This window comes from Solea senegalensis, linkage group LG10, assembly GCF_019176455.1.
Source record: "Solea senegalensis isolate Sse05_10M linkage group LG10, IFAPA_SoseM_1, whole genome shotgun sequence".
NCBI lineage: Eukaryota > Metazoa > Chordata > Actinopteri > Pleuronectiformes > Soleidae > Solea > Solea senegalensis.
Genome location: NC_058030.1, coordinates 19,046,241 through 19,060,584, shown reverse-complemented (window position 1 = coordinate 19,060,584; position 14,344 = coordinate 19,046,241). Strand labels below are relative to the sequence as shown.

Genomic DNA, 14,344 nt, shown 5'->3' with positions numbered 1-14,344 from the left:
GGTGCTGGATTCCTAATTGTTTTAATGCAGACAAAGACATGGCATGTATTACAAATCATGTCTTGGTGTTTGACAACTCCAGTTATGTAGTCCAAAGTCCACTGGTCATGCTTATCAGGGGGATTCCATTTTGTTTTTAAAAGCTAGCTACTTCCTCTTTGATGGCAGCAGCAAATGTGTTCCATGTCCCACACACCACATCAACAACACGCATCTGCTGCCCTCTGAAGAACTCAACCCTCTGGGGCTCATCTGAACTGATTAAAGTCTGGTGTCCAAGTTGGCCATATTCACCTAAAAAAGGGGAATGATATACAGTATACTAATGAAGTGCCTTTTTTACTTGATTCATGCTGCTGCTGGTAAGACTGCTTTTAAATTTGAACTTACCCCAGCCCCAAGTGTAGAGGTCACCTGTGGCTGAAATGAGAGAATAGAAAGAAACATATGACAGTGACACTGACTTGTAAGTACATCACTGTTTAAGAACAGGAGGGATTCCTTACTTGTCACAGCAGCTGTGTGGCGGGAGCCACAGCTTGCTGTGCTGATTTCACACGAGGGAGTGACGTCGAGCAGAGCAGGGAATGACTGGATTGATATATATACCTCTTCATGCTTCTCTCCCTCTTGTGGCTCTTTGCCAGGAGATGTGTCGACATCTGTCGGCACAGCACTCGCGTTCAATGCTGTCAATATAAATGAGCTTATACTTGAATTTAAAAGTATTGCTCTTGAGGCCACTACAAGCATACTGTGGATGATATACTTGAATTATAGAGACACTAACACCTTTTACATTTAAACCACCGAGACCCTAATACAGTGAAACTTGATGGCCTTGTGATGTCCAGTGTGTAACATTTTGGAGTGTTTATTGGCAGATATTGAATATGTATGTTTTCTTTAGGTGTATAATCACCTTAAAAAATAAATGTAATGATTTTGTAGGCTTGAAATAAGCCTTTTATGTGTTTTATGAGTTAAGTGTGTAAGAATTAGTGACATCTAACGGTGAGACTGCATACTGCAAAATACATGCTCAGACTGGTTACATTTAAAAAATGCCTATTCTAAACCCTCCTACATTTTACACACTGGACTTTTAAGTGACCACTTGTAAACTTATGACAATTACTCTGCACTGTGGTCAATAGAAAGTTGCGGACAGTGCAAAAATTGTTTGATTTACATACAGGAAACATACAAACCTGTTTGTTGGCTACTTTGCTGCTGCAGTACTTTCCTCAGACCTCGTGATGGGAGTCCGAGCTGACCGCTCTCATTCCAGCCCCACACATAAAGATCACCACCATCTGTGAGGCCAAAAAAAGATTTTGATTTCCACTCAAGTTGAGGAAAATCAGGTTAAAAACATCTTTACATAACATTTACCACTAATGCAGACAGAGTGCCATCCTCCTGTAGCAACACAGCTCATAGTCATTCCCCAGAGAGCCTCCACTGCCTTGGGATCCTCCTCAGGCGTGAGGCCTCCGTGCCCCAACTGCCCATGACTGAGAAATAAAATCACATGCACTGAAACAGTGGTGAACACATTTTTAAAATGGGGGCCAACTTTTTAAATATTAAAAACTATTGTGTTAACAGCTGGGTATTACAAATATAAACAAATGTCACATTCAAACCATTGCCAAATGTGTTTACACATTGCTGATGAAGCCTTTCAACACATGACTCTATTTTTCTCAGTATAGAAGTGTTTTGTTTTAGTATCTGTGGTGACATTCCCGCACTGCACACACACTGACGCATTAGGTCACAACTGACCCAACGAGGTGGAAGAAGCACACAGCACAAGTTAAGTGAGACCGCTTCATAAAACACCAAGAAGCACCCATGAAAGGTTTTTGAACAGTGGATTCCACGATTGAATTTTAATACGATCACGACTGCAGCCTCTCACGAACGTGATTGTCCGATATCAAAAACGCATGCTCAACAATCAAGTGCCTGCACCTCAGTTTTCTAGATTCGGTATCATCTTAATTGATACACAGATCGGCAAGGAGTTCCTCACTTTATACTGTGCTGTACAAATTTTTTCTTTTAACAGAGCTCTAATTGTGACCCGACTGTGAGGAGTAAATTTGTACTATAACGTTGCCAAGTACTTTTTTACTGACACTTCTGTAAAACCTATTGTTTTTAATAGGTAAATTATATATTTTTGAGATAGATATGTTTGAGAAATAAACCACAATATTAATTTTGTGCATATTATTACTCATTTTAAATATAAAGTGAGCTAAAAGTTCTGCAAATCTATTTGGCAACTCAAAAACAAAATCTCCTACCACCCATTCTCTCTGAAAGACTAAGGTGCAAACAGATGAAGACTTGCTTTATGGTGCAACTGCTATTCCCAGAAAATACAAATGCATGAGTATTAGCTCTACCTGCCCAGTCCCCATGTGTACACAGCTCCTGTGGCACAGAGAAGAATGGCATGCTCTGCTCCCAAAGCCAGACTCTTGGCTTTCAGGTGCGGCGATAAGGAGCGGTAAAGTGGTGGTTTTGAGGCAATATAACCCCCAGGGACCAATGGGAGACTCTGAGGGGATCCTGGTGTGAGAAAATGTACTAGTGAGCTGCTGATACATCATCCAACAGACTAATGATGCCCAGGATATTGAAATATACAGATAACCTGAGCTCTCGGATTGGGCCTCTATCTTCATGCTCCATTTTGGAGCCGTCCCTCTCTTCTGGAGGTCCCAGGTCTCAATCCTGTCTGGGAAAACTAGGGTCAGGTGGTGTTCAGTGATGAAGGCATCTTTACAGCTGTGACTCTCTGCCAGAGATACACCACAGGACTCAGCAGAGGCGAGTGCCCCGAACCCCGCGAGGCACACAAAGCCGTCACCTGACACACAGTGAGATGAGACAAGAGTTAGTTAAAGAGGTAGTATAGGTTTATTACAATGATAGAGTATTATACAATTGTATTTTCTTTGTTAATTGAGAAAGACTGAGAAAACTTTTTTTAAATATTCTATTTTGCTGTGTTGTTTTTTGAATATTTTTCTGTTTACATGAATTATGCACTCACTGTGTGTACTGGATATCTATTGATATCTATTGAAGAGTACTGTGGTTCATGCAACGTGATGCTGACAAGATCATAATTGAAATGGTAAAAACACATTTATAAACTGTACACTTATACATTGAAATGTGTTCATGATGTCTCATTATATTGTATTAGGTAACTAAGTGTATGTGATGTACAGGCTTCAGTAACGTTTTGTTGTTCCACTTTGAAGGTACAGTGTAACTTCTGTAGAAGATGGACACACATGGGATGCACCTCTGAAACAACATTCAGACACAGACAACGGTGAGATGAAATGTCCATCTATCCATCTTCTACCACTTTGTCCTCCAAATAAGGGTCACAGTGGGGCGCTGTTGCATAATTGCTGGTTTATAATTGTTCCCTTTTAGAATGTACCTTTATTAATTTCATTGAAAGTGTTGTTTTATGATATGAAGACATATTGCTCCCTTTTTTTAGTTATTTGGTCAATAGTCATCGAAGGCATTTCATGCTGACACTGAAATATATTTCAAAACTATTTTAAAAAGTTTCATATAAAGCTATAAAACTAAAGGTATTTTATTCTGTCAGAGTACGTCAGCCGTATAGAACATTGTAAAGCCAGCTAGTCAGTGCAAAACGTAGCTATCAGAACAGCATAAGCTACCTAGGTAAGTTCATTTAATAAAGTAGGCTCAACCGATAGAAATAGATATCAGATTGTACTGACGTGTGGCAAAAACAACTCATCTTCAACAGACTCACCATCCAAATGCAGAGACGCTCTCCTGCTCCAGCTCGCTCTGATGTGAGTGGTCCTCAAACAGCAGCCACTTGTTTCCACACGACTCCTCAGCTCTGTCGGACTGCTCACTTTAGCGTCGCCCCCTGCTCCTTCCGTTAATTCCCCATGAACACATATCTGTTCAAACGCGTTGAAGCCGAAGCCGAACCACCGCATTGGAAACTATCTATGTTCCATTTATAGTCTGGTTTCCTCATACGACCTGCAGCTGAGCCGCGCAGTGCAGTTGTCCGCAAGGACTTAACACATGCGATGAAGCACCGGGGTCTACTGCGCACGCGCCGCTGCAAACAAATTGAAATTACTTCACTCGGCATGCAGGACTTAAAGGAATTATTCTGTTTTTTGGAAGTGATACTACAGACAAACTGAGCCTGAATTCTGATGTCCTTCTTACAAAGGCTTTTCCGGAAAACAAAAAAAGCCTGCGAACCAAATAACCAAGTTGATACATCCGGTTTTCAAAATAAAAAACCGAGAGCACTATCTCTGAGTGCACGTTTGAAACCATATCTTTGAATGGGAAAAAACATTAAAAACTGGAACTGTATAAAGAGAGTTCTCTATATGTTCTGAACAAGACTGATAAAGTTGTGTGTAGCACATTGTATTTACTGTACTGTACAGTTTTAGAGAAAGTCCCACATTCACACTTCAAAATATTCTCACATTTGAGATGTAATGAAGCCAAAAAAATCCATAAACTTACATAATCAATATGGTCCAGATATGGAGTTTTATTAAACAGTAAAAACACAGAATGTAGTGAGGAATGTAGTGAGGACAAAAAACAATTGCACAACACACAAATTTGGTGTCTTAAATGAATGAAATGTTTTCATCTTTATATTTTAAACATAATAATAAAAAACAATTAAGTAGTGAGAACAATGCAAAACAAAACCTGACCATAATTATGGAATAATTACAATAAAAATTACAATCTGTAGCAAAGAATGTAAAAGAAATCCAACACATTTCTAGATGTACATGAAAGAACACATAGTAACTTGAAAATACAGTTATATTTCATGTGTAATAAAATAGGCCCATGTGACTTTGCTTGTTTTATATGTAATAACTCTTTCTTTATAGTTTTACACCATTTTTGTTGTTGTCTCAAACACAGACACACTGTGTGCTCTATTCAGGGTTCCATTCCTTTGTCCTTTTCCCTTCCTTCCCTGTTTTTGATGATGCCGTACTCCACTGCCTTGTCCAGGCAGCTCTGCGCTATCTTTGAAACCTGCTTTGCCGTGTCCTCCCCTCCCTTTGCCAGGACAGACAGGATCTCCAGAGCTTCGCTCTCCATGATGGTCTCAGCCAGGCTCTTCTCTGCCTGAATCAAGTTCTGGACAATGACCACTCCACGATGGCGTAGGTCAGATATTTCACTGAGCAGCAGTGCCTGCATAATCTCAAGCCAATGGGTTGTCTGAAAACAGAGGATGTCAGAAATTAAGGAAAACCAAAATGAACACTGAGTTTTTTTGTAGTTTGTATCATTGGTGTGTTGATCTAGGTGTGAGGAGAGTGAGCTGCTGTAGTAGATTCAGATTCAAGATTCAAAGTGTTTATTGTCATATGCACAGTAAAGAAACACGTTTCCCTGTACAATGAAATTCTTACTTTGCTGTCCACTCAAAAACACCAGCATAAAGTAAAAAGTAAAAAAGAGATGCTTTTGTAAAAAAAAAGTATAAATATACATAAGAAAAATATAAATATTACAAAGAGACTAAAATAACATATATGCATAAAATAAATGTAAAAATAAGAACTGTGTAGTAGTGTGCTTACTGTTCCAGGGATGCGGGCACAGAGCTCTGGCTGCTCAGCGGTCAGCATTGCTAGAGTTCCTGCTGCAGCTCTTCGCAGCCTCTCATCATCCTCGCCACTGTAGAGCACGAGCAGCTTCAGGCGATCATTCCCTGTGGCCAAGTACAGCTTCTGCACCTGAGGACACACCAAACACTTTTTGTTATTTCAACTTTTCACTTATTTTGTGTAAAAGACGGTACGATTAATAACTTGTGACTTACCTCTGTGTTTAATACCAAATTACACATGCACTCTGTGGCTGAGGCTCGAACCAGTTCATGTTCCTCAAACATGTAGCCTTCAATTTTTGGAAGAGCCTTTTCTTTTGTGATCTTTTGTCTATGAAACAATACACGTTATCAACACAAGCACACAACCCAAAGACTCGTATTCAGTTGTCTGGCTACATGTTATCTTGGGAGAGACTTCCCCTTAGTGGCCAACCTGAGTCTATCACTGATGCCAGCCAAGTTGGTGAGAGCCATGAGTGCTTCAAAGTTCTGCAGCAGGGTGCATTCAAGACTTAGTAGACTGACGAGTGGGCGCACTACCTCATAGATCTACAAAAACATCCAAGGTTTAATAATGGAAACGTTTTAGTTTTTGAATGTAGAGATTGTTTACTGATTCTCCTCACCCTTTCTCCTGGAAAGGCAATTTCTGGGTTGGATGTGATGGTTATCTTTGCCAGGGCTTGTGCTGCTTTGACTTTCCCTGCATCCGTGTTGTCAGATGCCAGCGGGATCAGAGCCTATGGAGGAAAACGTAACGTAAAGTAAACATGGATTATATAAACCTCTAAATCAAAGTATTTCAGATAAACCAAATAGATCATGGTGCTCTACCTTTCCTCCACCCTGCGCCACCACAGTGCCTCTGTCTTCCTGCCGTTGCACCAAAGCCAAGAACACCCTGCCATGAGAAAATGGCATCAAGAGAAAATCTACAAAGAGAACAGGATGCAAAAACCCTAACAGTCCTTTTCTTACCTGGCGATACACTCTCTACAAGCCTCAGTGAGGGCTGGACTTTCCTGTTTGACCATACAAACCAGTGCAGATACTACACCAGCCTCCAGAAGCTTCACCAGCCTTTTCTCCACATAAGATGGTGCATCCTGGCAAAATTAGCAAAAAACAGAGTTTCAAATAAACCTTGCCGTCTTCTCGGGGAAAACATGCATGTAGCATGATTTTTAAGAGCATCTAAGGAAACAAGATAAGGTTTGAGTGGTAGAGCTACCGTGTAGCATTCAGTAAATACAGTGTCATGTTGGTGTGTAAGCAGTACCTTAGGGTGATCCTCAGGCACATGCTGCTTTGCATATTTGGCCAACTCCACCATCTGAGGATCTGGCTTCTCCACTTCATAGCTGTTGGAGCAATTCACTAATGTGGAGCCCACCGCAAAGAGCACTGTCTTATCCTCAGACTGTGGAAACAAAGAAAACAAGGTAGTCAGTTATTATTCTGTTTGGACTGTGTGAACAGGAATATAACATTTGCATGATGCATTCTTCATCTGAAAACGGGCTCTGCCAAGCAACACTGTCAGGCCTGACGCAGGGAGTGTTTGTGTGTATACAGCAGTAGTAGAATTCACTTGTTACACTTTTCGTGGGCACCTCTTTTTGTTTTTAGTAATACATCAACATGTTTGTAGTTGTCTTGTTTTAACAGTGCAATCTTGCTGTTGCCTCCATCTGTCTTGAAATAAACAAATGGACTCATCTGACCATTTTATTTGTAACTGCCTTCTACTGTGCATGCGACAAGCGCAAAAACAAATTATTTAACTACAGTCATCACTCTAACCTTTGCTAGTTCGAACATGGCCAGCAAAGCACTCTTGTCTTCTACCAAGTCCTCCTTCACATCAGCATCAAAGGTGAGGTAGGCAAGGCCTTCTATAGACCAGCGACGGGAGGTTGGAGGCAGAGACTCATTACATAGCCACCTAACGGAGGAAGAGATAAATGCAACAGTGAGGAGCACAAATCCCTTGATCAATGCTCAGGTTCAAAGTCAATTCATACTGTACATACTTCCTGCACTGCTTGGCAAGCTTTAGTGTGGATCCCTCTGCAAACTGTTTCATGCTGAAATCTGTCCCTCCTGCCGATCCAAGTTTGCACAAACCCTGAGTGATAAGCAAAAGAAGTATTCTTTTCATATCCAGTCAGAGATTTTTTTTCTTCACCAGTCTTCAGCACTTACCACTAAGGCTCTCACACGTATCCTGTCATTCTCACTCTTCTTATACAGGTCCTTCAGAAGTGCCACTCCATTAGCTGTGATGAAGGAGGCTCTCTTGGCCTTGCCAGCAGCATGGATCAGAGCCTCCACTGCTACCTGCTGGTGAGTTACATCTTCAGAGGCACACAGAGAGATCACAGCGTCCATCATTCCCGACATTTCCAGAGTTCTGTTGCCCACATCACTAGGTCCTTGCAGGAGGGCCGATACAGTCTGGATGGCTCGCAACTTGGCATTCAGCCCGGATTGACTGAAGTGCTGCCTACCCAGAAAGACAGGATAATTTTTCTGTGAATGTAAATATGTGAGTTCAGACATACAAGTTTCAGAGGTCAACTCACTGAACATATTCTTCACAAAGTTTGTAGAAGTTCTCCCGCTCCTTTTCACTTTTCAGGTCATCATAGAGTTTGCTAAGCAAAACAGAGCAGCTCATGTGGGTGTTATCTGTAAGAGGTAGTCCCTCTGAGAGCTCAACTACTGTCCCAGCCACCTCCAGGATTTTCTTCAGCCCTATGAAGAAAATGGTGACAGGATGTCAAGGCTTTGGAGTAGCTGAAAAATGTGGCTATAGTGCAGCTATAATAAAACATTATGTGTACATTTGGCAGAGGCTATTTTGTTTCAATCAAAGCAAAGGTGTGAACAAATTGTATGATTACATGCACGTCTGTTTCATACCCTGGTCTATTACTGACAATGTGAGGGAATTGTCTGGGTTTTTCAAAGACTTGCGGGGAACTTGTTTGACCAGGAGGTTAATGGCACTGTCTCTGCCTGGTCCTGACACATTAGATGCTGTCAACATCCCCAAGAGATGCCCCAACATCGAGCGTAGCTCCTTGGACGGCTCTGTGTCAAAGTCAGACAATTAATAACAACAAAAACCACAGCTGACACGAAAATAATATGAACATGATGCGAGTGCAAACTCACCAGGAAGTATGGCTTCATCTTTCCCTCTGACCTCTCTTTTCATCCCCTCAGTTAAAGCCTCAAACATCACCTGCAGTAGGTGGCAGGCAGCCAGAGACACAGTGGAGGCCCCCGATCCCATTACTGTGCACAGCTGCTCCATTCCCAACTCATTCACTATAGCCATAGTCTGTAAGTAAGACAATTGATTTTAGCACTGGAAAATAGCCAATAAAGCAAGTGTGTCATTAACACGGAGCGTACAATCCCCTCACAGAAATCACTGTAGATATAAACATCAATGTGTAGTTATAAACTGCGCCAAAGCAGATTAACCATGAATAGAAAGAGACATGTAGCAATATTTAAAGGAACAAAGGGGGCAGATAAGAAGAACACCATTGTGGATAAATCACCTTATTTATCTGTCTTTATATAGTTTATCGACCTATTAAAATGACTTTAAAGATGCTGCAATGAATATCAAAAGAGAATATGAATGTGCTTACTCTGGACTGATGCCCTGTACACAAACCAACCAGTGTCCTCAGCGCAGAAAGGACCACCTCCTCCTGCTTTGACAGGAGAAGTTTCTGAATCAGCTTCACTCCATCATTGCGGAAGATCTGCTCAGCTCCTGCCTCTTCTCGAGCCAACACCACAAGGTTCTGAGCAGCCTGAAATGGATTAATTGAACTATATTATTGTGGTACAATACAATGTTTTAGATGAATCAAGATAAATGAAAATAAGTCAGAGCATTAGAACTGAAATATAAGGACCTTCTGTCGATCTGACTCTTTTGCAGAAGCATCCAAAAGGAGGGAGAACATCTGCTGCACACGGGCATCTGTGGAATTTGATTGTGCTGACTACAGGATTGAGAGAGGAGAGCTTAATTACAAACATTTTCTTTAGTGTCTGCAGTTTTCAAAGACAAAATCTCCATAACACTTCATCCACTTTATTAAAAACATTATATCACCTTCTGATGGATCTGGGCTCCTAGCTGTCTGAGCAAATCTTGGAAGGCTTTGTTTTTGGGCTCCAGCTGAGCACACCGCTGAGCATCCAGAAAGGCCTGGTCAAACCGACCAAGTTTCTGGAAAGCCTGAGCTCTCCTGAACCTGGCTTTGACATCACCCGGGTCAGTATCAAGAGCTGAGAAAGGTGATAAACATGACAACCTTTGAGTACATCCAAATCTTCAGGTAGTTAAAGGGACTCGATCCATGGGTTTGTGTTCGATACCAGTACCCCAACCTTCATTATTCACAGGTACTGAGCTCTGTGATACACACTTTTTTTATCACTTTTAAGCAACCAAGCAGTTAATAAGTAGAGATGAGCTGATACAATATAAGTGCAGTACAAGCCAAAATCATTGGATTGGATATTAAAGAAAGAATTAAGTAAAATCTAATGTGATCCATAAAGCCTAAATATAACACAAGCAACCATACAGAGAGATGTCTGCCACCACCGTCATGTGACATGTTCCTGAGTAAAGGCTGCAAATGACTGCCACACAGTCGGAGCATTATGTTCTTGAAATAGCTGGTTATACCTATATTGGACTGATATTGATAGATACTCAAGGTTGGGATATCTTTAGCTTACTGGACACGAAACAGTGGTATCAGCCATCTCTATTAATAAGCCATTTGTGCTAATGTAGACATCAACCATCCATTACAAAAACATAATCCTCCAAAAGCTTGGCAGACATGTGCAGCTCTCACATTGCATGCTTTAGGTTAGGTATTAGCTTTCTGTACTCTCTGATATTAAAAGCAATACTTTTGGGATGCTAATCTGAGGTGGGCTACTGCCAAACCTGTACCTTAGCAGGTCACAGTGTAACTACCTGGAAAGAGGTGGGTAGATGGAACTGCTGAACAAATTTTGTTCTCATAGTTGACACTTTACTCTTCATGATTTCAGTAATAGTGATTCAAGAAAATATATTTTACATTTTACATTTACATTATTGTAATACCAACTTGTTCAACCATTTCAGTTTACTTACTAAAATCTCCATAAACTTCTTTTCAGATATTAATTTGTCCAACTCAACAATCAGGGTAGTAACTTATGTTTAAGTTTACAGCAAAAACATTTTAAGGGGAAAATCAGATGTTCCGTTTCTTAATAAACTGCTGTTGAAGTTGTTGAGCACTAACTAGTAGATGGAAAACCGGGTAAATAACGAGCTTTTACAAATTGTCCATACATAATATAGTGAAGTCTGTTCAGCTCTACTAGTCTATATCGCCTGCAGTGATGTGAGTTACCTTTGGAGGCATCAGCCTCTGCCTTGCTGTAATCCTCCAGTTTGAGGTAGCAGGCTGAGCGGTTGCGGTAGAGAATAGCTCTGTCTGCTTGGCTTTCACTCAGCTTCAGTGCTCTGGTGTAACAGCCGACAGCTCCCTGCATGTCTCCTGCCTTGAACAGAGAGTTGCCCTCTTCCTTCATGGCTGCAGGCTGCTAGGTTAAAGAGAAGAAGAGGGCAACAAGGTGTCAGACTAACAGCAAATGTTCTGAGCAAAAGGACCTGAGTGAAATTTGCTAAGCTAATACGGCAAAAGCAGCGAATGTTGCCTTACCATTTGTTTGTCACTTTCGCTCATCTTCGTAGTGCAACACACAATACAGCTTTATCCCGAAAAATGTGGAACATATAGTTTAATTTTCGTCTACTTAATCTCAAACACCGCTAACTTCAGCGAAACATGTTACATCTTTAGTAGCTTCCGGGTGTGGAGGCACGTTGAGAACGTTACATTCCAGCCCCGCCCCCTTTCACAGCCTCCATGACCATAAAAGGAAGAGAGCAGCAGCGCATCTGTGTTCATCTCTGCTTTATTTGGTTATATTTTCATTCACTGTGTGCTGCACTTCAGTTCATACAGTCACTGATACTTTTATTAGTTTGCATTTTAGTTTTGTTAAATAAACACGTTTCCCCATCACTCATAGAGGCGTTTTAAAAACTCACTAATATACACTTGAAGGGGTTTTTATACGGAAGAGATTGACAAATACAGTGAATTAAATTAGAGCAGTATTGTTTTCCACAATATAATTTCTCCCTGCGGCCATAACCTACAACCCCAGAAAATGTCATCAAAAATATTTTCCTTTGTATTTGAATTTTACTGCTAAAAGTCAGACATGTGACAAACGGCTAGGTTGGATTAATTTCATGATGGCAAGTTGCTCTTATTTCTGTCACCTTTTGGGCAGGTTAGAAGCTTGAGAAAAACACACCATACTCACAATAACAGGATGAGGTACTGTAAGGTGCCAGAAAAAACAGAATACTCAACAAATATCTTTTTCTGCACACTAGCAATGCAACTGTATTTTGTATTAAACATTTATTCACCAATGTTGTGTGTTCAAACAAACCTAAATAAGACATAAATTGAAGATATTAGGTTAAACATGATAAAATAAGTATTAACATAATATAGAATAGTCCATTACTAGTACCACAATGGACAAACAAAAGAAAACAAACAACACAAACAAACAAGCAAATTAAAGTAAATACTATTACCATACTATAACACTCAAATAAGAATGTTGGTCTGTGTGGGTGCATTTTGATGTTTATAGTTTATTGTCTATACCACTGTAGGTATTATGTTTATATATATGGTATATTGATTGGACACTATACATGCAGCACTGCTACTTTGTGTCTGCATTACAGTGCATTCACATTTGAAAACCAGTAGATAAAGTGTCCCGGTATGGTATTTCCTTCATCCCTCCCCTGGGGACTCTCGTGTACCGGGACAGCCAAGTGCCATTGTTGAGTGTCCTCTGTTGCCATGGAGACAAGGTGCCTCCCTTTAAGCCCTGTGCTCAGGTTCACCTGTTAAGACACTCAAATTACCAAGGCAGTTTTAAATCTTCAGAAGAATATCCAGTCTGGACGATTCTGTATCTCTTCAGGGTTGGGCTCACTGTGAGACCTCATACATAATAGAACCACAGGAGATCCACAGTACTCAGGCCACAGCCTCTAATCAAAATAATAAAGCAGCTGTGTAAACATGTTTCCCTCATCACAAGTCAGTTCTTGGGAGTTGTTTTCAGAAAATGAATTCGCTTTTGCTGGTTTACTTTCCAACTGCACCACTATTCTTTCATTTGGGAAAAACAAATCATCACAAATCATTTTGAATTTAAAGAGCCAATGAAAATGTATGACTCTCCTGAACCAGAAAAACAAAAAAACAAAAAAAAAACATCTGTCATTCCCCACAGTATCTCGATAATTCATGGCTGAGGTGCCATTTAAGCTACCGTTTCTGAAAATACATGGATAGTCCCTGAATCGTCTATCAAAAGGACAACAATGTGATTCACCTACAAAGCATCATTACACTTTCCACACCAGGCCGCTCGGATGCCTTTCATGAGCACAGTGGATTTTATTACAGTCAGACTGGTATTTGATGAAAAAACTGGATGCACAGCTTGAGTTCCTCTAAGGTGACCTAGGCAACAAATCCAAGATTCAAAGTCCACAGACACACCTTAACATTTGCTGTTTTTCTTTCCTGGATTTACCCTCGCACTTCACAGAAACACAGTGCAAGCCCTATATATTTACCAATCCTGCATCCCACCTCTCAATATAGCTCTTCTTGCTTTTGAGAAGGGTTAAACTTGTTAGCAGGTCTGCAAAGCAGTCTTTTTAGCAAACACCACACAATCATTTTCGCTTATTCTGCATTGATTATGTTATTACCTCTACAAGGGAAGTTTGGAGGGATGTAGCTTAAGGCCTAAGAAAGAAATTATAAGATTTTGTCAGTGATTCAGATGTTACATTTGCATTATAGAGGAGTGAACTGAAGTGGGAACCTGAGTGGCCTTAGCAGTGTTTTGTACAATGAGTGCTTTCATTAGTTAAGTATGATTTGTTATGGAAGGAAAGTGTCTTTATTGTCATTATACAACCGAAGTTGCACAATGGAATTTCGAGGTCAGATGGACGGTTGATAAGAGATGCTGCAACTTACATGTACATCATACATGTTTTGATGGTGGGAGGAAACTGGAGAGCTTGGAGGAAAATCCTCAGGTCGGGGAAAGAATGCAAACTCCACACAGAAAAGGTCCCAGACCAAGAAGTCAACAGTGCTAACCATTATCAATGCTCACCACTGATTGATAATGGTTAGAAATTGCGGAATTTTGACAAAAAATAAAATAAAAATAAATAGTCTACAACAGCCTTACCAGAACATAGGTTATCTAATTTTCGGGGACTTTTGCTGTTTGGATTCTGGCTTTTTATGTAACAAAATGTGCTTCACATTAAAAGCACAATTTGTTATAAATTACAACAATCAATGTAAACAAGCAGAATTAAAATGACACTAATAATAAATATGAAGACTAAAAACGAATAAGCAAAATAAAAAAGACATTATGTGTTCATGAACGTGTATAAAAATCCTTGAGTGT

The 14,344-nt window shown here is 40.3% G+C and overlaps 2 protein-coding genes across 4 annotated transcripts; both read right to left on the bottom strand.

The window, feature by feature from the left end:
* Positions 1–5: 5 nt before the first annotated feature.
* On the bottom strand, positions 6–4,297 carry LOC122776346 (RCC1 domain-containing protein 1-like). Of its 2 annotated transcripts, none has more exons than XM_044036830.1 (8): positions 3,827–4,297; positions 2,672–2,887; positions 2,421–2,586; positions 1,396–1,517; positions 1,212–1,316; positions 507–689; positions 391–420; positions 6–294 (listed from the first exon to the last, which is right to left on the bottom strand). In XM_044036830.1, exons 1-8 carry the CDS (start codon positions 4,020–4,022, stop codon positions 137–139), a joined length of 1,176 nt encoding a protein of 391 aa, XP_043892765.1. In that variant the 5' UTR covers positions 4,023–4,297; the 3' UTR covers positions 6–136. The 2 variants fall into 2 exon arrangements, with proteins under 2 accessions (XP_043892765.1, XP_043892766.1); XM_044036831.1 differs by having other exon boundaries at positions 507–662; positions 3,827–4,296.
* A 455-nt stretch (positions 4,298–4,752) lies between these two features.
* Positions 4,753–11,621, bottom strand: unc45a (unc-45 myosin chaperone A). Of its 2 annotated transcripts, none has more exons than XM_044037019.1 (19): positions 11,464–11,621; positions 11,152–11,344; positions 9,843–10,018; positions 9,640–9,729; positions 9,367–9,534; positions 8,879–9,047; positions 8,624–8,794; positions 8,284–8,455; positions 7,904–8,204; positions 7,732–7,826; positions 7,502–7,643; positions 6,978–7,118; positions 6,677–6,804; positions 6,533–6,599; positions 6,325–6,438; positions 6,132–6,247; positions 5,909–6,026; positions 5,667–5,822; positions 4,753–5,301 (listed from the first exon to the last, which is right to left on the bottom strand). In XM_044037019.1, the coding sequence occupies exons 1-19, from the start codon at positions 11,485–11,487 to the stop codon at positions 5,014–5,016; spliced, it is 2,829 nt and encodes a 942-aa protein (XP_043892954.1). In that variant the 5' UTR covers positions 11,488–11,621; the 3' UTR covers positions 4,753–5,013. The 2 variants fall into 2 exon arrangements, with proteins under 2 accessions (XP_043892954.1, XP_043892955.1); XM_044037020.1 differs by having other exon boundaries at positions 11,152–11,341.
* Positions 11,622–14,344: the final 2,723 nt, after the last annotated feature.